Raw genomic sequence first — 22,336 nt, 5'->3', positions numbered from 1 at the left:
TCAGGTCCTGTGGAGCTGATCTCAACCTTGTCAGTCAGCATCCACCAAGAAGAAAGCACTTACCAGGCATTCCGCCGTGATGTCATCACAGGAATCCGCATGACCGAAGCATTGGCAAGGTTCACAGATGCCGCCAAAAATAGTGCCGTTAACGCGTCTGTGCCTAGGCCAACAAGACTAAAACAGAGATAACATTTCAAGTCAGTCTCAGGAATTGTTTTTTTAATTCGTGGTTTGTCTTTTATGGATAAAGAAAAAAATTTAGGCAGCAAACTCAACAAATGTGCTTGTCAAAACTTTGCTGAGTTATTGAAACGTTGCTACAGAGCTATTCTCCTGACATTGGAGCTTCGTACTGACCTTAGCGTTATTGGCAGGTATGAGATTAGAGGGAGCATTAGCTTGGAGTCTCTTCTGAAATAGCAAAATAAAGCAGAGATATAAAGAATTGAAATGTGACAGTCTTGAAGTAAAAAGCACAGACAAAAAAAAGAAGGAAAAGTACCGGAAATAAAAGCAGCCAACATAAAAGGATTCTTTAAAGAACCTTAGCCTACCTTGGCAACTAATGTCAACCCAAGGAATGTTGATTCTCTAGAATGAACTACCTTTCCCACATACTAACTACCCTTAACTCGGTCACTTTCAGAAAACCTTTGTGATAATTTGGAAGGCAACCCGCTCTTACATTTGATTACAAACACCGCTAACTTCTCCACATACATAAATCATATCTTTCATTCTCAATTTCCTTCATCCTATTATCCTTTCTCAATTTTACACAAAAAAGTCTGTGATTTATTTATCATACATTCCCTTCATACTTTGTTTTGTGGTAGTATCCTACTAGAACTTTATGTTCATCATTTCTTTTTAAAGTATGAAACACTTTATCAGGTAAAACCAGAATTCTGATTTAGGGAGAGTTGGGGGGCAGGAGGGAGGGGGTAAGAGATCAACCGAAGGACTTGTATGCATGCAGTGTCTTAATGGACATAAGACACTGGGGGTTAGGGGAGGCCGGGGGATTGTCAAGGGTGGGGGGAAAAAAAGGACACATATGTAATACCTTTGTAATACTTTAAGCAATAAAACAATAAAATAAAATAAAAATAAAAAGGATATTTGGGTCTTAGAATACCTGTGTGTCCATGCCAGCTCTAAGACCACCATCTCCCTGAACTAAGTTTCCCTTCTGTGGGGGTTACTACAAACTGGGTGGGATATGAAATAGGGGGGAACACGGGTGTCCTCTAGGAGCTTATGATCTCCCTCAAATTATAACTGCATTCTGTGGGTGATTTACTTTATTTCTGGATGGTTAACTACAACATAATATTTCATGAAAAGGTCTTTTTTCCCCCAGTTGAAATGAAAACAAGAGAGAAATCACTGAAGTAATAAAGTATACAGAACTGTGTTGTGTATTGTTAGAAATCTTCCTTCTGCCGGAGGAGCTGAGGACTCTTAAATTTGAACACTGCTAACAAACACATAAAAGAATGATGTGCCGATACTTCATATCTGAAAGAAAAGCAAAAGCAACCTTCCTCTTAAACGGGCAGTGCAAAAAAGAAGGTGTCAATTTTCTGTCCCTTCTAATAATTTCTCTCTGTTAAATTTTTGCTACCCTATAGATGCATTGTGGAAGAGATTTTCTTCTGTGATATATATTTCTAAAGACTGGGAAGCTACATATCCAGAAAGGGGTAGAAATTAAGGGTGTTGATATCAGGGAGAAAACTGATCTAGTGTTTTTAGGACAAATAATCATGAAATTATTATTGATAAGCTTTATTTTATACTCTGCACATGTACTGCTCATACCCAAACCTCTTAAACGTCCAAACTCCTAACCTCTCTCTCTTAGCCAGTGATTTCATCGCATTAGCCACAGAGACAGTGGAAGCCGATGGAAGCCATCTCTCCACTACCAAGTCCAAAAGCACAGGTGTAAATCGCCATTGGCCATACTCCCCTCCAGAACAATGGGGGCAGGGCATGCAGGGTCCCTCATCCTCTCAAAGTAATATCATCCCACTGGTGATCTGTATTCCATTATCTATTTACATTTAGACCAGGGAGAGATGCAATATCGTCAATATCGTCTTCCCAATATTCCCTGTGCTGCATCAGTAACAGCTTTCTTTTCTATTGGATCGCTATTATCAGCTCAAAAAATGATTGAGTATCCTCATCAAAACTTACCTAACAGAAATAACAAAACAAAAAAAAATGACAAAATTAGTTCCTTAATATCCAATAGCTTTCCAGTTACTTGCCTGCCTCTTTTTTTCAGTAAAACTCCTCTAAATTGTTTTTCTTCCTCACTTCCCTTTCATGCTGCTTTTCCCCCCTCTCATTCTAATCCATCTTGTGCTGCCACCACTCAATGAAAACTGCTCTCGTCTGTGTCACCAGATTTCAGGTAGCCCAATCTCAGGGACACGTCTCCAATTACATTTTATCTGACCTCTCGTCAACATTGGTTTAGTTGATTCCTTTCTCCCTCAAAAGTCTCTTCTTGTGACTCTCATGACATCCCAGTCCCCAAGTTTCCCTTTGCTGTCTCTTCTGTCTCTACTCCACTTCTTGTCAGAATCTCCTAGGGAGTTAGTCGCTTTTCTCATTTTATCACACTCTCTCCCAGCCAATCGTATGCAGTCTCACCATTGATGAAGCTTCCAAATGCATATCTGTAGACCAGACAGATGCAAAGTTCAAGAGCTGCAAATCCTAACTTTACATTGAAATCTGTATTTCACAGGCTTCTCAAAACTAGTATTTCTAGAATGGGCTGCTTATTTCAGCTACCCTCTAGCTCAGTGAATGGCACCACATCCAATTCCTCAAGCTAGGCATCTGGCTCATTCTTAAACTGTTTTTCTTTTAACTTTCCTTTGGCATATAGTCTAGTCTATCAGTAAGCCCTGCTGGTTCTACTATCAAAATATATGTAGAATAAACACTTCTTTCTACCTTGCCTGCCTTTATACCAACACAAACTACTACTGTAACTATCTTCTGCTACAAAAGCCTATCAACTATTCTTGCCCTCTATATTATGTCTTCATACTATAGTTATAAAAACATAACTCAGATCATGGCACCACTCAGCTTAAAGCCTTCCATTGATTTTCCATTGCACTTAGAATAAAGTCCCATGTATGCAACGCTCTGAATGGCCTGGAGCTCCAGTCACATCTGTGCCACTCTCTCCCCTTGCTTGCTAAGCTCCAGCCATACTTGCCTCCTTTCAGGTGCTTGCTCCAAGCTCTATTCCACTTTTCAATCAGTTCCTTTTACATAGCTGACCCTAAATTCGGTTTAGATGTTTCCACCTCAGAGAGCCTTTCCTGACAGCCACTTATAAAGTAGTCCCTTCCATCTAATCTTCCCACACCCATTCTCGCGACTGCTAATGAGGCACCTGTTTATTTTCTTCGTGGAACTTATCACAAGTGCTTAAATTTACTTTTTGGCATGTTAGCTAGCCTTCCCCTAAATGTAATGTCCTGGAGAGCAGGGGCCATATCTGTATTTCTCATCACATTACCATCCATGTCTAGGAACTTGATTGTCTCAAGATGCATGGTCATCAATATATGTTAGCTAAATGAAATTATGGACACTTCTAATGAGGTGGTTAATATTTTCATCATACACAAGAGGAAACTGAGATTCAAAAGCTTTTTATTCAGTATCCCACCTTTGCTTTCACTTCCTCACCTGTCCCATTTGTCAAGTGAAATAAATTATGGTGATACTTTATAAAACATAAAGATAAAAGATGAACTGTAGAGGAACTTATAACTCAAGTAGAAATGAGAAAAACTGATTCAGAGTAAACATTGTGATCCCAAGTGAAATAAAAGAGGATAATTTTATGATGGAGTCACTTGATTTGCTTCTAGCAACCTAGAACTAATTAATCTGTGCAATTTACCCAGTTCTTAAATGGTATGTGGATATTAGTGTAAACAAAGCTAGAGTGCCTGGCCTTATGAACTCAGCAAAAAAGCAAACTTGGTTAATATTTTCATCATACACAAGAGGAAACAGATTCAAATGCTTCGTTTTATTCAGTATCCCACTTTTGCTTTCACTTCCTCACCTGTCCCACTTGTCAAGTGAAATAAATTATGGTGATACTTTAGAAAACATAAAGATAAAAGATGAACTGTAGAGGAACTTATAACTCAAGCAGAAATGAGAAAAAGTGATCCTGAGTAAACATTGTGACCCCAAGTGAAATAAAAGAGGAAAATTTTATAATGCTTCTAGCAACCTAGAACTAATTAATCTTTGCAATTTACCCAGTTCTTAAATAGTACGTGGATATTAGTGTTAACAAAGCTAGAGTGCCTGGCCTTATGAACCCAGCTAAAAAGCAAATCATTATTTAGCATGCAATTTGATGTTTTTTCACTTCAGGATACTTTCAGTGACATCTCTCTCACTGGAATTGCTCACCTCTGTGAATGATTGTTGCACTTATGTTCTGCACCACTTACTGGTCTCTTAATTATATAGTGCTGTGATCCAATTTTTCATAAGTATTTATTCTTTCTCCCTAAACAGATTGTTCGGTCTTTAAGGATAGGGATTATGACATAATCTCCTTGATAAGCCCCTCAGCATCTAGTGCATAATTTACCAAAGATTCTCAATAATTTTTTTTAGAAGGGAGGAAAGAAGAAATGAAAAGTATAGCCAATTAAACAATTCTAATATTCAGACAATTTTATATTCAATGGGCATTTGAACTTTGCATAAAGGATGATGAAGGGTTCTGAGAATTACTAATGTGGGAATAAGTACTAAAGCAAGAATAGGATCAAGGAATTTATTATTCCAATTGAAATAGAAACTTTAAGGTTCAAAGAGAGCTTTCTGGTTTGAAATAAAAACTGCTCAGCTCTTAACAAAAGAATATGCTTCATCAAATACAGCATGTATTTTACATGCAAAGTCAAATTTGCATTGACAGAGTTAATTCATTTCAAGTATTATTTTTCTCTTCTTGACATGAATTTTAGAAAAGTGAGTACTTCAATGAATTACATTTAGTTTTATTCTAGGCAGGTAAATAGGAGACCAGTTAAAGAAAACACATTTTGCCACAAATATGAATCTAAAGCCTGGGTATCCTCTTGAAGCACACATTATTTCAGAGCACAAGAGAACTGACAAGGCAGGCAGTGCCTAGAGTATTTCTATAAATGGCATAATGGGTAGTGTGCTGAAGTGGAACATCTTGGTACACTCAAATGATTCCTTAAAGGCTTCATTTTTAAAGAACTTAAGCTCCTATTTATCTGCAAGCCATGCTCTCTGTCAGGGAATTGGTGTTTGCAATTTTTGACCAGGTTTTAAATAAAATCAATTTTCAAACTGCCGAAATAAAATACACAGAAGTAAATAAAAATTATTACCTTAAAATGACATACTGGTATTAAGTAAGAAAGATTAATATCATTATGAATCTAGAATACTGAGACAACAATAAATATCTCAAACTTTAGCTACTAAACAAATCAAAGACCTGTGGGGAATTTTCCAGATCAAGGTATTTCTTCCATATATTATGTTCTTGACATTTTAAAGACAGTGTCCTTTAGATGATTGCAATTTTGCTGCATTCTTAGGAATAAAGTAGAGAAAGAGTAAGGCACAAAAGATCAAAAATGAAGAAACATAATTTCAAGAAGACATTATGTGAGTTGCGCTCTATTTGAAAGCCATGCCTTTTTGGCAGACAGTCAAATTTCTTCTTTAAGTAATATACTATGAATTGTTTCTGCAATCTTTGATATAAAAAGACTAAACTCTCTTTTAGAACAGTTTATTGACAGAAATGATGAAGGGACTTAGAATGCACTGAGGATATGTTCTTGCAAACTTACTTCACATGAGGATCCAGTGTACCCTGGTGGACACTGACAGACTTCCACAGCTGACGCAAAACCTCCATCGGTATGATAGGGAACAGCAGAGTCAAGGCCAACAGAGCTCAACCTGGGGCAGAAGGAAAAAGAGATGGTAAATAAGTAAACAAGCTCCTAGGTACTACATAGCTGGAGGAATAATACAGTAGCAGTGAGGTAAATATAAGCAGATTACCTGCCTTTAGAAAGAAGGCTAAAGAATATCTGTAATTTGAAGCTCTGGTCATTCATTGTATTAGGTAAAGTCTGCTCAGTTAATAGTGTGCACAACCACTACCACCATCACATGCTCAAAAGATATAAGAATATTCTTGCTCATTTCTTATTTTTTTGTCTGTGTTTTGACTTCCCCCTGTTTTGGTTTGTTTGCTTGTTTGTTTGTTTGTTGGAGATAGAGAGTTCAAGATCACATATTTGAAAAGATTTTTAAAACAGAAAACATTAATATAACTGATTTAAGTTAACATTTAAACTAGAAAATCAGGAGACAATGGGAATAAATTAGAGAAAGAACATGGTACACATGATTTTAAAATGGAGAAAGAAAAAAAGTCTGAGCTATTAAATTGGAAGAAAAGATAGAAGAAGAAAAAGAGAAAGGGAAAATAAATAATCCAGATTTATTTTTCTCAAAAATAAATCTGTACATTGGTAGGTAAAAGTCAAATATTCTCAAATGTTCAGTTGAATTAGTTAATTTGTTTTGGGCCTAAATTGAATTCATTGTTCTCTGTGTCTATGGGTTTTATTATATTGACACTCCTTTACAGTCTGGTTATTTTAACAGAGTGATCTGATATCACTTATTATGTTGGGGCATAGCTAGTTTGGCTAAATTGAAAAATGCTGTTACATAAGTTGTATAAAAAATATATATATATTCTCTGACATTTACCAGTTCTCTCTACACTTCAATGTTGTCATCTATGTAATGGATAATATAAGTCTGTAAATCATGAGCTTGATTAAAGGATTAAATTAAATAATAAATATAAAGTTCTTGATATTAGATATAACATGTAGTTGATTATTAATTAGTAGGCATTTTATATTCTCATTGACTTTAGAAATATAATAGAAATGACTGCATGAGTAGTATAAGAAATACTATTTGTATCCCTCAAACTAGCTTTTCGTCATTTTAATAAATTAAATAAATTTCAAACTTAAGAGCACTATTAAATGGCTGCTATTGATGCATAATGATAATACTGGTTTTTAAAATGATTGATAGACCTCCATATCACATAATCTGGCATCCTTTAATCATAAGAAGGATGCAATTGACTCTTGCTATGGCACACATTTTTACTTCTTTTCTCAAGACTGGTGGTAGATTTTAATTGAAGGACAATTCATAATTAATAAAAAGCTTGCCAGTTTTAGGAAAGTGTTTCTTTAAAAGTGACAACCTTTCACAAAGCTGTAAATTTTTCAGCAACAAGTTTCTAAATCTTTATTGTTTTTACCTCCATTTACCAATCTTAGTCCTTTGATAGTAAATATGCATGAATCCATACATGATCAAGAAGTAGAAAAGGAAAATCAAGTTTAAATCTCAGAAAATAGGCATTTGGACAGGGAAGCAGGTGCTAAAATTGTTAGCTGGCATCCTACACAGACAAGCAGATTACCTTTAGCTACAGATGAACTTCTGCAACACTATTTCTTAAATGCTTTCTTCTCTGGGGGTTGAGCTTAGACAACCTGGCCATGGTAAGCATTAAAAATCACTGTTTTACAATGTTCAGGTTACATAGAGATTTTTAGAAAACCTCTAAATATGTTTTTTTTTTAAATAAACTTGAACATAAAGTGTCATTGGAAATCCTTTTTTTAAATTGAGGTGAAAATTCACATAACATACAACTAGCCACTTTAAAATGCTATTTAGTACACTCACAATGTTGTACAACCACCACATCTATCTAATTCCAAACATTTTTATTAGACAAAAAATAACCCACCTATCTATACTAATAAAAGCCTAGATGGTCCTCATGCCCTCGCAGGACACCCTCATGTCATCACAAGATGGCCACCACAAGATGGCCGGCAGGATAGGGCAGTTGGGGGCAAACAGGCCAGCAGGGAAGGGCAGTTGGGCAGTTGGGGTGACCAGGCCTGCAGGGGAGGGCAGTTAGGCGTTAATCAGGCCGGCCAGGGAGCTATTAGGGGATGATCAGGCTGGTAGGCAGGTGAGCAATTAGAAGACAGCGGTCCTGGATTGTGAGAGGGATGTCCAACTGCCGGTCGGACATCCCCCAAGGGATTGGGCCAAAATGGCAGTTGGACATCCCCCGAGGGGTCCCAGATTGGACAGGGTGCAGGCCAGGCTGAGGGATACCTGCTCCCCCAAATAATCATTTTCTATGTCATTCTTCTCCCAAACCCTGGTAAGCACAAATCTGCTTTCTGCCTCTATGGATTTACCTATTCTGGACATTTCATACAAACCTAATCATACAATATATTACCTTTTGTGTTTGGCTTCTCTGTGTTAGCATAATATTTTCAAGGTTCATCCATGTCTTAGTATGTATCAGTACTGTATTATTTTTTATGGCTGAGTAATACTGTATTTTATGAATACACCACATTTTAATTACCTATTCATCTGTCGATGGATGTTTGGCTATCTCCACTTTTTCTCTATGGGAAATAGTACCGCTATAAAGATTCATGTACAAGTATTTTTTAAGTACCTGTTTTTAATTCTTTTGGGAATATATGTAGGAGTGGAATTTCTGTATCTGGCAATTTTTCTTAATACAACATAAGCTTTGGAAGAGTTACTAAATGAAGGATAATTCTTGCTTATGTTGACATGAGCATATGAACTACTCCTTGAGAACAGAGACCCTGTCATATCATCTATATACCTGGCCTGATCACCTCAATATATGCTCAATGCACTTTTGTTGGATGGATGGATAGAGAGAACACTAATTAAATGGGAAATACATGGATACATGGATGAGTGAATGGATGGATATGAGACTAAACACAAAAGCACATACATATATACATACATAAAGGAATAAATGAGTGGATAGATGAATGGAATTTAGTTATATTACTATTAGTAACATACTCTATAACAAATGATACACTAAAGCTTAGTATCCACATTTCAGATGAATAAAATCAGATAAGTTTAAGACACATTACTTATTTGATCTAACAAAGAAAATAAATTGAAACATGTTAGAATTGGGACTTGAGGTCAAAGGCCAGAACTCATCTGAATGTATTGTGACACCTAAGTGCCTGCCATTAATGGACTGCTGTATGATAAACACATTTCTGATCACTTAAATTTCACAATGAGATGATTTCAGGATTACTATACTAGTTAATTGTCATATGAAAGACTGTAACAATTTACTAAATAGCAGACTGGTCAGTTGTATACAGATAGAGTCTCAGGATTTTCAATATAAAATCGATAATTAAAATGTAAGGAAAGTATTAGAAAGTTAGAAAGTAAAAAAAAACAATGAGTAATTGAGTACTTTAAGAACAATTTAAAATATAACAAAACAAAACCAAAAATATTTTCAATGAACTGTCAAATTTCATTTGTCTTTGAACAACAGATGTTTCTCTCTTTAATCTATGTAACCATTTGAGCTATGAGAAATTTTATCACGCAAACAACTTTCCCAGCAATACTCCACATTAGTATTCGTTGAGCAATCCCAATGTTCATTAGGTTCTGCTATTTGTTAAATGGGATTTTAATGTGTTTAACAGTTTTAAGTGTTACTCAGGAGGAAGGCTGCAGTTTGGTGTTTTGTTCCCCCTGCCCGCTCCAATATGGTCATTTTCTTCTCTTGAAACCAGGCTGCACTCATTTAAATACATAATACGGGCAAAAATAAAGTACTGATGTTTGGAGATGCATGAACTATCGAGGATTTGCCAAATAAGTCAAATGTTTTAGATGGCTCTTTTTTTTTCCTTATTGTTATAACTTGGATGTACAGATAAGCTGATGGAGGAAGAGAAAATACATAATTGTATAAGCTAGTATTAAAAATGTCTCTTCTGAGCTGTCCCTGTTTGCAGGTTTGCCACCGTGAATCCATTCTCAACTTTTTTATATTGAATTCCATTTAATTCTACTTAAATAAATATTATTTTAGGATAGCAACCATATATAATTTTTCTTTTTGCTTTTCAGGTGCTTTGATCTGTTTTGTATTGTTAAAACAAGATGATGACTCATAACTCTTTTTAGCCTCTGTCTTGTAGAAGTTCCACAAGGTACTAAAGTTGAGAAGCCTGAAAATTTTCACTCTATTCCTAAGATGGTAACAAAATCATTCAGTGGCCCAGTCAATGTCTGAGTGGGCCAACTAAGAAAGAGCAAAACATTTCCCCCAAATATTTTCAATCGCACATCAAATAAGATAAATGATAGACATAATTTTATCCTGTTGCAGTAATTCATAAAACAATACATTAAATGGTGCTCAGCTGGTGTGGCTCAATGGTTGAGCACTGACCCATGCACCAAGAAGTTGCTGGTTTAATTCCCGGTCAGGGCACATGCCCAAGTTGCAGGCTTGTACCCAGTGGAAGTCATGCAGGAGGCAGCCAATTGATGTTTCTCTCTCATCGATGTTTCTATCTCTCTCTCCCCTTCTCCCTTCCTCTCTCTCTAAAATCAATAAAGACATTTCAAAAATATATTAAATATTAATATCAGAATTCATCTTTTCCTACTTTAGTCCTACCAGTGGGTCTATGCAAACTTCTATTACACTGTTATATTATTGTAAATGTGTGTCTGACTTTCATACTGGGCTCTGCTTTCTTTGAATTCAATGATCATTTATCCATCTCTGAATCCTCTTTGCTTAGCCTACACCAGTGTTTGGCAAACTCATTAGTCAACAGAGCCAAATACCAATAGTACAATGATTGGAATTTCTTTTGAGAGCCAAATTTTTTAAACTTAAACTATATAGGTAGGTACATTGTTATTAACTTAATTAGGGTACTCCTAAGCTGGCCTTTGCTAAAAACGTCCTCAATCTATTTGTATACTTGTTTCAGATAGACAAGTGTGAGTGGGAGAGTTGGAAGGGGTCGACCTCAGCGAACGTACCTCAAAACAATGTACCTCCCTGCGCTGCGTATCCCGTGGCCCGCCTGCGCCACGTCTCCTGTCGCCCAACTGACCGACACCCCCCACTTCTTCTAATGCCACTTCTTCAAAATACACTCGCCCAGGCCGAAAACCGACTTCTGCGCATGGGCCACGAAGTTTCAATCGCACTGTACGTGCGTGCCCACACGTGGTACTTTGTGGAAGAGCCACGCTCAAGGGGCCAAAGAACCGTAAGTGGCTCGCGAGCCATGGTTTGCTGACCACTGGCCTACACCTACCACATCATAATAATCATTATGTATTGAGTGTCTGCTATCTTCTATGCCTTATAATGGGGGCTTGATGGACATCTCACTTAAGTACCAATGAACCCAATCGTAGTAACCATGTTTTGTCCACATTTACAAGTGAAAAACGTGGGTCTGAGAGAGGTCAAGTGCCTTGTCCATATAACACAGTTAGCAAATGGTGCAGCACAAATTCAAACCCAAGTGTGACTCCAAAAGCGATGAGCGTCTTGTTGCTTGCATTGCCTCTCAACATATGCTAAGTAGCTTGTCAGGTGTTTTGGATACATCATTTTTTTACTTAGCCTTCAATCTTGAAAGTTAAATATTATTTCTGCTATTTTACAGAAGAGGGAACTGAGACTTAGAAAAATACACAGGAAAGGTGCTCAGTAAATGTTGGCAGACGGAATGAATCTAATATTTACAGAATAGATTTGGGAGGCAGCCAAAGATTATGGGGAGGAACCACATGTGGGTTTAAATCCTGGCTGAGCCTGTTACCAACAGCTTAGTGCCTAGCAATTGCATAAATTTTTTAAGTCCTAGAGTCTTCATCAGTATAATTTCTTCAAATTATATAATCACCTGCATTATTAATTTCAAAATGAGAAAATATACTACTGATACTATTTCTATAATCACCAAGATTCCTTTGTTTATAAGGATTTTCTAGATTATTTATTATATAAATTTTGAGTGGTATCTCTGATAGTAAAAGAGTCCCCCAAATTTACTCTAAAAGTCATGGGAAAACATCTTCCCTTGAAAAGATTCTGCATTTTCTTTGAAGCAACAAGGATGCATGGGAGCATCATAATAAGGTTATGATGGCCTAGTTGTGCTCAAATTCTCAGAAAGCAAAAGTTTACTCGTGCAAAATCCTCCACAGCCGATGACTGTTCAAGGGAGCTGACCTTTGTGTGCTATCAAGATTTCAGGCTGTTTTGATCTTCTGTAGATCCGTATGATACAGAGAGTCTCAGACCGGCAATTCAATGCTTTGTTTGGGGGCGGGGGTATAGGAAGTCATACATCATTTCAGATCACACTTCATTGGGCAATCCCAGTCATATGATCAAGTCTACCCTCAAAGGTTAGGAAAATAAAATATTCTAAAAGGAGGAGATTGAAAATTTGATGAATGGTATTCATGTCTATTCTAAAGTGAAAGAAATAATATATTTTTTTGTAAAGTTCTACACTGAATAGGTGTTAAGGGAAAGCTGAATGGGCTTCTGCTTGAGTTAAATATTAAGGATGCTACTGAAAAGCTAAGGCTTGGAGAAATAAAAGAGGAAAATAAGCAGTTAGGTTAAGTGTATTTCTCTTACATTCTTGAAATAAGGATGAAATTTTTTCTAGTTTTATCTTCATCTTATGAAAGAGGACAATGAGAAGGAAACGGAATAATTTTATTGTATGGGCCTCTCAGAATTTTGAAAAAGAATGACAGCAAAACTGACACAATTTTAGAAATATCCGCATGTGCTTTATTCTAGATATCTCCAAGTCTTAACAGTGTTTGGAGAAAATGCTATTCTCTGGAATAATGCAGGTCAGATAAAAGTGCTTCATCTGTGGGCTGAGTTGCCATTAGCTCTGCTTTTGTAGCCCTCTAATTCCATTTTCATGGTGATTGTTAGAGGTTGGCAAACAATTGTCCTCCTCCTTATTTCACAGATGAGGGGACTGAAATCCAAAGAGGTCAAAGGTACATTTATGGCTAAAACTATGAAACAGCTGCGTTGAGAACCAAAGTCAACATCCTGACCTGCACCCACTTCTCCTTTCACTGCCAATGCCATCTTCCTTTTCCGCAGTTTCTCTTTTCTTGGTTTCAGTTTCCAAGGTTTCAATCACCCGAGGTCAATCACAGTCCGAAATATTAAGTGAAATATTCCGGAAATTAACAATTCGTAAGTTTTCAATTGCACACGGACCTGAGTGGCATGATGAAATCTCACACCCTCTGGCTCTGTCCTCATAAATCATTCCTTTGTCCAGTATATCCATGCTGCATACCTACACTACCCACTCTGTAGTCACATAATAGTTGTGGTGGGTATCAGATTGACTGCAGAGTATGGCAGTGCTTGTGTTCAAGGAGCCTTCCTTTTACTGAACAGTCCCAAAGCACAAGAGTAGTGAAACTGGCGGTTCAGGTGTGCCAAAAGAGAAGCCGCAAAGTGCGTCCTTTAAGTGAGAAGGTGAACGTTCTTAGCTAGGGGCAATGTGTTGTGCCAGAAAACATTGAATCTTACGAAGACTTCAGCAAGGGATTCCCAGAAACAAGGAACACCAAGCCATGTACTGCAAGTGAGGGATGGTTACACAGATAGAAGGAATAGTTTTGAATTAAGAAATATAAAAATTACTGGGGAAAGAGAGACTGCCTTCACATAACTTTTGTTACAGCATATTATAATTCTTCTAATATTATTAATCATTCCTGTTCATTTCTTACTGGGTCTAATTTATAAATGAAACTCTGTCTTCGGTATGTGTGTGTAGAAAAAACATAGTGCTGCGTCTATAAGGTTTCAGGCATCCGTGGTAGGTCTTGAAATGAATCCTTGGAGAGTGAGGGAGGACTATTGTAACCACATAATTGAAATGATCAAAGCCCATTTGCTGAGAGCACTACCAGAGAATTAAGTCCTCCTTAAATAACCTACAACATGAATTTTTGTTGAGATAATTTCAATTTACTTATGCTTGCACACAAACTGTATATCAAGTCGGAAGCCTACTGTGCAAGACAAGTTGAAATCAATTCAAGTAATGTTTCACAAATACGAATCAATCCATGAGTAGATCAGAGATTAATAAAATATAACAAGCTTACTGACCCGGGATTCATGCTGACTTTCAGCTCAGCTGAAATGGGTAGGAGTTTCAAACCTGACATTGGCTTTTACTTCTTGAACCAGAAAGCTGCCACCTACTTGGATTAGCTCTGTGTCAGTTCACATAGCCGTCCATGCTCTGATGACATGTCGCTTGGGGTGGGGAACACTTCAAAAGACTTCACATGAAACTGATGAGTTTAAGATGGATAGACACTGAAATCATCTGACATAAATCAGGGGGAAATGCCTTTGGATTAATTAGTCTGAGAAGCAATGCTGACAAAAATAAATAAGCCCCCTAGTCAGTTTTTGTCAAATTGGTTATCATTCATTCTGAGAGCCAGAGGACTTGTCTCTTTATACTGTTTAAACATTATAACAATCTCTATTCACTAAATGGGGAAAAACATAATTAATTCCTGAGTGCTGTTTCTCATCTTCATGGCATTTTAACCCAGCTCCTAGCAGAATTGCCTTTGCAAAAGAGGTACATTGTTTGGCAGTGGTTCTGTTTATGAATCTGCAGATCCCTCCTTTGGGAGGTGGTAATGATGATTACACTTAGTTGAAAGACAAACTAGGCAGCACACACAAATGACAGAGCTGGGGGAGCATCAGCAAAAAATAATCCTCTTGTAGATAAAGTAGTATTGGAGACATTGCTTTGATTATGGGTATGCCAAGTTGTCAGTTTGGGGTCCTATTTGATCATTTAACCTAATCTGATTTAAAAAGGTAGTTGTCATGATAGCTTGTTATTTGTTATTAGAGTAGAAAAGGAAAAAGAATATGAATCAAGCTCATTCAGACACAGGTGAAGTTTACATTTTGTCAGGCAAATGTCATTGTTTTGCAAACGAAAAGCATAGCAGCCTACAGTAAGTCAGACATGGGCACGTTTGGTTCACATCAGGGAGTTCTCTCTTTAAGGAAAACAAATGGAGAACAAAAATGGAACTAACTTTTGAAGGGTTCTAGGTAATGAGCACTTTACATAATCATCACATAATTTTCACAATGACCCTGAAAGGTGGGCACCATTATCTCCACTTTATACCTGAAGAAATCAAGTCTCCACAAGGACCAATCACTGGCCAAAGGTCACACATATAATCATCAATTGAGTTTACTGAATTCCTAGTCTGGTTACCTCCAAAGCTCTTCCTCTTTCCTTTATACTATGCAGCCTTTATAGTCTTATAGTGTTTTATAAAGAGACTTGGGGCTATTTAAATGAAGGTGCTTATATTCTTATTATAAACCATACTAGAGGCCCAATGCATGAAATTCGTGCAAGAGTAGGCCTTCCATCCCCCGGCTGCCAGCACTGGATTCCCTCTGGCACCTGGGACTGGGGTTTCCTTCGCAGCCCCGGCTTCGTTGGGAAGGTCATCTGGTCTAATTAGCATACTGCGCTTTTATTATTATAGATACTGCCCTGGCTGGTGTGCTAGGTGATTAGAGCATCGGCCTCCAAAACAAAGGGTCTAGGGTTTGATTTCGGTCAAGGGCATGTACCTAGGTTGTGGGTTTGATCCCTGGCCCCGGTTATTAATGTTTCTCTCTCTCTCTCTCTTCCTCCCACTCTTCTCTCCCTTCCACTCTCTCTAAAATTCAACGAAAAAAAATTTTAGCTTTAATAGAAACGCTTTTCAGAACACCAGTGCTCCATTATTATCTACTAGTTGAAGACAACAAACCCCAGACATCTTCAAAGTCAGTCTTCTAAGGGGCATGCTTGCCCCAAGGAAAATGTGCAAACACTGGAAGATGCAGTTCTTGAGTTTACCTGTAGATGGCATCCACCCCAAGGCTGTCCGTGATTTGTATGAGGATCCGCTTTAAATCCACAAGCACTGTCATAAACTCTTTTCTACTGACTGGGAAATCTGTGCCATGTATGGTAAATGAGCCTTCTTTGAGTGGCAATTCATGGATATGGTCTTCAGATGGTCGCAGTTCCACCTCCTCGTGGGCTGTGCTGATCCTCAAGTCCTTTCCCTGAAGGGAAAAAGGAAGTCTTAAAGAGCAAAACTGAAAAGAGAGTCTGAAAGGGTACAAAGTGTCTGCATTTGACTTCTCCACTTTGTGGATTATCCTCGGTGGGTTTTTAATTTCAGGTTGGCTTTCCCTGTCATTCAGCATAGCTCTTGTATATATGACAGGCAGAGAAGGCGATTTAAATAATAGCCCGAACCAGATGCATCGCAAAGTATAAGCTTCTGGGTTATGCATGACCTTGTGCCCCCGACCCCAATAACTAAAGCAATAGATACCTGGACACTCACACATGTATGTGATCACAAGTCCTTTGTGCTTACACCAGTGCATAAGAATTGTATATTTCAAATATATCATTTTATGGTGAATGTGGGTATATATGAAAATAGGGGAAAAAACTTCAAATAGTGTATTAAACTATTGTTTTCAAGGGCGTTTCTACATTGAAAAAACAAACAAACAAATAAGAAAAACCCTGCATTCTCATATTCACAATAGGGTCATGGCATCATAATAATAGGGAGTATATTGACTGAGCTATGACATTTAGATTATCTTTCTTATCTTAGTTCATTCATACTCCTGACGTATAATTTCTCACCATTTTACATTAATAGAACCCTTTTATCTCAAAGGTATTCCAAAGTATACTTCTAGTTTCATAGACACACACACACACACACACACACACACACACACACACACACGATAACAACAACAGAGCCCGGGGCTAAATCAACCTTGACTCACTCAGGATCATAAATGTGCATGCAAGTGTGTGCCTTTGACTATTTGTGAGTGTTGGAGGGAGGGGTATGAGAAAGGGGAGGAGGAGGCCTTCAAGCTTCCAACATTTTAGAATTGCCTATGGCCCTCTGAGTCCTGAAAGCAGCTTCCCCCATATCTTTCTTACCTAAAATAGGAATTTTGAAGTAAAAATTTAATAACACCTAAATAAACAAGTTTTCTTTTTCATTTGCTTCTGCCTCATAAAGTAAAACAGATTCTACTTGGAAGCAAGGGGAGATGGAAAATACACAACCATGTAAATCAGCATTTGCCCAAACAGGTTCATCATACTTATTTTCTTGGAAACATGGTCATTATGTTTTTAATTTAAATTTTAGGTCAGGTCTAAAGGTCTCCTTTATCACTAGAACCCAATGAATACACTCAGTCTTCTAGATATGTCTCAGAGTGAAACATGGGGCTGCCATAGAAACAAATGTCCAAGATGTGACATTTTTCTATCATCTATAATAATAAAAGCATAATATGCTAATTAGACTGGACATCGTTCCAGACGTCCTTCTGGATGAAGCCACGGCAGTAGGAGCCAAGGCAGAGGCGGCCACTGCAGCAGGTGGGGGCAGAGCCCCTTGCACAAATTTCATGCATCGGGCCTCTAGTAAGAGCATAAAACAGTTGAACGTGAATGACCGTTTCCATACTCTACCTCTAAGATAATCATAAGTTGGAGTACGCGTGCTGTTTTTTCTTCTTCTTCTTCTTCTTCTTCTTCAAGGTCATATGATATGGTAAATGTCAATTGTCCTCCAGCCGCTGTGAGCTATAAGAGAGGAGATGTATAATCATTACAGGACAGGAGATGGGCTGTTATATCATATTTTGCTTATCATTTTAAAATAATTTTATTGTTTTAGAGGGCAGGATTTGGAAGAAGCAGAAATCCCGAGAGTGCAGAGTAAGAATGACAGACATTTCTTTAGAAGTAACCTTTATATGAACCTTAGCAGTCAAGGGCGAGCCTGACACAAATATCAATTCAGGTATTATTTTCCCCAGTATCGCAGGCTGGCAGAAATACGTTAGGTTCCAAGAAACCAAACACAGCCCCTCCTGTCAGTTTCCGAGTCTATAGCTTGAGCTTTACAATTTCCAAACAGAAAAGGATCTTTGTCAAAATGGGGAGATGTCTAGCCATCCCAGGGGGTCACTCACTTTCTGTGGGTCTAAATGCTTTCAACAAAGACATCACTCCGCTTGACGGGCACTGTACATAGACTATAAGCTAAGGTAAGAAATTCTGTTGGTCAAAGAAAAATAAACGAGTAGCATCAAATTTTATAGTATGATAAAATTTCTTCAAAACTCCCAAAGAAAATACATTTTCCTGTGTAACATCAAATATGCTTAGTTTCAATGAATGTCATCCCTTTTCATAAAACAAACTACTTTTCTTCCAATATGCCTGCTAAGCCCCATACAGTGTACGCTTGAAGTTTACATCTCCTGACATTGACAGTAACCTTGGAAGCTCAAAAGTTTCAACATTATAGATTTATGTCCCAATATCCTTCCCCAAACTCAATCCCTAGCTCCTACTAGGTATTTTATCAATTTAGAAAATTCTAGAGAGTTCGGTCCTCTTTGAAATATATAAAGTGTCCTTTTTTTCCCCTGCCTTTCTAGACTCCTCGCATGGAGAAAATATCTGGCTGATTTTGAACAAGCGTGCTATGTGGTATTGTGGATGCTTATCTTAATAGAACCAAAAATCTTTTACATAGATTCACCCCTCATTCCTCACAATAAGTCAAGTGCTCTAGTCCAGGCAGATATTTATTGTTTTATATGTAAGGAGACATTAGAGGAATGCTATTTCTCAGTGGCGCTGGGGACTAAAAGTTTTCTGAATTTTAGTTCCTTACAGAGCTCTGTGTAATGAGCTCTTAGAGACATTGCAGAGCTTCAATTTAAAAACCTTGCTTCATCAGCCACAGTGAGCTCTGTGGGATTCCCTGCGGAACAACTTTGAGAGGTTCCTCCTCCTCCATCCAGTGCATCACGGGAAGGGCTTTGGGATCAGATTCTGCCCTGAGAGGCCACAGAGAGCCCAGGCTGCAGAGCTGCGTCTCTGCTCGTCAGCATGGAGGAGACAGCGGAATACAAATCATCAGCTTTGCTTTATGAATAACTTTATTTACAGTGCTGGAGTAGAATTTTTTTAAAAGAACTCCAGCATTTGCACTGACTCTGTCACTCAAGCTCCAGTGTTGATTCCTTATAAATGATCTTGCTTTCCTATCATGTGGATCAATAATAATATAAAGCATGAACTAAGGGTAAGATGAATTCAATCTATTCTCCTGAGGACTTAGAATAATAATAGTAAATGGAATTAAAAATTGCCTTTTCACTCATATTTCATAAAGCATCCCCTCCCCCCCAATTCTTTTATGCATCTTTGATGCTCATACTGGAAGCAGTTTTTGTATCATCTAACAATTTTCATGATTGAATTCATTCTTCTTCCACCTAAATTACTAGAATGGGGAAAACAGACAGTTTTTTGAAAGATGCACACCATTCCCAGACTTTTTTTTTTCTCAAGCCACAAGTATGCATTTCTATATTAGAATCATTATCTTTTTTTATTCACCTTAGAGGTAAATATTTATATTCACCTCTATGTAACTATTTAGTCAATACTTATTTAAGTAATTAAAAACATAATTGCTTAAGATATCATCCTGAAATTTAGAAATTTAGAGGTTGTATCCCTAGAAATAATTACTCTCTGTTAAATTCCTTTGCTTCTATTTCCCCTTTAAGTCCATGATTTCTTCATAGGCAATAAAAGCAAGCATTTTGGGGGGTGTTTTTTTCAGCTAATACGTCTTCCCCAATGAGTATACATCATTGTATGAAATCCTTTGTAACAAGTCAGTTATAAGACAATACCTCTTTTCTGAGGGATAGTGATTTTTTTTGGTGGGGGGAGGGGGTAGACAAACAGCTTTGAGAATATTCAGTGTCAACTGTCCCTTTGTATAGCTCTGGATGAAGAATCCTCTGCCTCTCCTTCTCCATCGACCTCTGACTCCATCTCCCAAATGCCATCTTTGCTGGCCTCCATGTCCTTGCCTCCCCCTCTAGGTATTGCCTGTGGTTATGTATTAGTTTCACTGTCAAACTCTGTGATATAGGGTATTACACTCATTTTCGTCATTCCCACCCATTCACCTTTTCTTATTTTATCTACTGCAACCTGTCTTTCACGCCTAGTACTCCATTAAAATGCTCATTGAAAGTCATTTATTAACTCTATCTAGCAACCACTAATGGGCCTTTCGTTCAGTTTTATTCTTAATCTTTATGTGACATGTTCTTAAGATTCCTGGCTCCTTTGTCTTCTGCATTAAACTATCCTGAGACTCGTTCCTCACCCTGATTATACCCCCATTTCATTTATAAATACATTTTCTTTCTTATTCTATATTCATTGCACAGATGTCTCCATGACTCTTGCTTCCTTTTAGCTATCCTTTCTTATTGACTTTTTTATTCCTCTCATCGGTTAAACTATATCTACACATGGTTCCTCAATCTACTATATGTTCCATCTTTTGCTGTGTCCCTATATGAGTTCGCTTATTCTTCCATAACAAGTACCAGAGACTGGTGGCTTAAATAATAGAAATCAGAGATCAAGGTATCAGCAGGGCAGGTTTCTTTTGAGGCCTCTCACATTGGCATAGAAATGGCAGTCTTGACCCCGTGTCCTCAAATGCTCTTCCTCCGTATTTGTCTGTGTGGTAATTTCCCCTTCTTATAAGGACACCAGAATGTTGAATTAGGAGCCTCCTAATTACCTCATTTTAATGTAATTACCTCTTTAAAGAACCTTTCTCCAAATGTTGCCATATTCTGAGATTCTGGGGGTTAGGACTTCAACATATAAATTTATGGAGAGATACAATTCAGCCTTTAACAGTTCTATATTGAGTGATTGTTCAATAATGTCTCAAACACTCAGCGTACTCAAAGCTAATCTCATTATCTGGATCTTCCTAGGAAACAAACGTGATTATTTTCCCCAACTTCCATGATCTGATCAAGCCAATTGCTTTATTTCTCTATTTCGAATTGGAAACCATAGGTGCAATACAATATTATCTTCACTTTGTTATTTATATCAGATTACTCCTCAATCCTATTCTCTGGAAATGCTTCTTATCGAACTTCCTATTCCTTTTGCCACCTCACATTTACTAGGCCCCCATCAAGCTTTGGACTCAATTCTCTGACTTCAGTCTTCTTGTTGAGGAATGTTTTATTATTATTACTTCTGTTTTTATACTTCCCTAATGAAGAACCTCCAGAAGCCTGGGACCTATAATATAATTCAACTTCCTGTGCAGTATAAATACCCTCTATGACCTATGCAACCCCTTCTTCACAACAGTGAACTCACCAAGGCACTGTGGGATACTGTAAATGTTCAAAGGAAATACAGCAGAACTCTATCTGTTAGACACCACACAAACAACTAGTCAAGTTAGTTCCTAATTTTAACATTAGATAATGCTATATTCCTTTTAAGAATGTTCTCAGAATTTTGAGCTGTTTTTTTTATTATAGAATGATAATAAACTAATTATCATTCCCATGGCATTCTGATTATTCAATATATTTTTATTTTTTCAGAGAGAAAGGAAAGAGAGAGAGAGAGAGAGAGAGAGAGAGAGAAACATCAATAATGAGATATAATCATTGATCAGCTGCCTCCTGTACGCCCCCTATGGGGGATTGAGCTGGCAAGCCAGGAATGTGCCCTTGACCCGAATCGAAATCGGGACCCTTCAATCCCAGACTGATGCTCTATCCACTAAACCAAACCAGCTAGGGTTAGCATTTTGACTATTTAAATGCTATTCTTTGCCCAGTCGATGTCCCTCTGGTCAGAAATTGAGGGAGAATAAAAGGTTTTCTAGTAATACAGTAATATTCCCAAAGTCTACTGAGGAGTCAGTGGCAACCATAACAGATAAGAGAGCTACGTTTGGTAGAGCTCTGTATAAACCAACTTAGCCATTAACATTGAAGAAGTCTAACAATATAGCACATGACAGTGGTGTATGTACAGTACATATAACTTTAATTTCCCACAATTTTGGACTTTGTAGACTCAATTTATTAATATTATCAGTGAGACTTTCAAATTCCTCCCTTTGGGGGACAACATTGATTACTGTAGTTTTACAGAGCACTGCATGTACAGCCAATAGAACATTTCATTTTCTCCTGCTATTTTGAAACTAAACTGTCGTCGTTCTATTGGCTAGAGAAATACGGTCTTCCCCAAGTAAAAGAAAGTGGAATTAC

At 37.5% G+C, this 22,336-nt stretch overlaps 1 protein-coding gene across 2 annotated transcripts in view; it reads right to left on the bottom strand.

Moving 5' to 3' along the window:
* LAMA2 (laminin subunit alpha 2) overlaps positions 1 to 22,336 on the bottom strand; it is a 491,338-nt gene that overhangs the window by 217,917 nt on the left and 251,085 nt on the right. For both annotated transcript variants that reach the window (XM_015557822.1, XM_015557823.1), the window contains exons 13-16: positions 17,664 to 17,777; positions 15,996 to 16,207; positions 5,907 to 6,018; positions 64 to 177 (exon numbers count right to left, since the gene is read on the bottom strand). In XM_015557822.1, the coding sequence (XP_015413308.1) occupies positions 64 to 177; positions 5,907 to 6,018; positions 15,996 to 16,207; positions 17,664 to 17,777 (552 nt within the window). The remainder of the gene's footprint in view (positions 1 to 63; positions 178 to 5,906; positions 6,019 to 15,995; positions 16,208 to 17,663; positions 17,778 to 22,336) is intronic.

The sequence above is a fragment of the Myotis davidii genome, unplaced genomic scaffold, assembly GCF_000327345.1.
Source record: "Myotis davidii unplaced genomic scaffold, ASM32734v1 scaffold147, whole genome shotgun sequence".
Taxonomy (NCBI): domain Eukaryota; kingdom Metazoa; phylum Chordata; class Mammalia; order Chiroptera; family Vespertilionidae; genus Myotis; species Myotis davidii.
The sequence above is the reverse complement of the archived record's forward strand: the minus strand, read 5'-3'. Positions and strand labels throughout refer to the sequence as shown.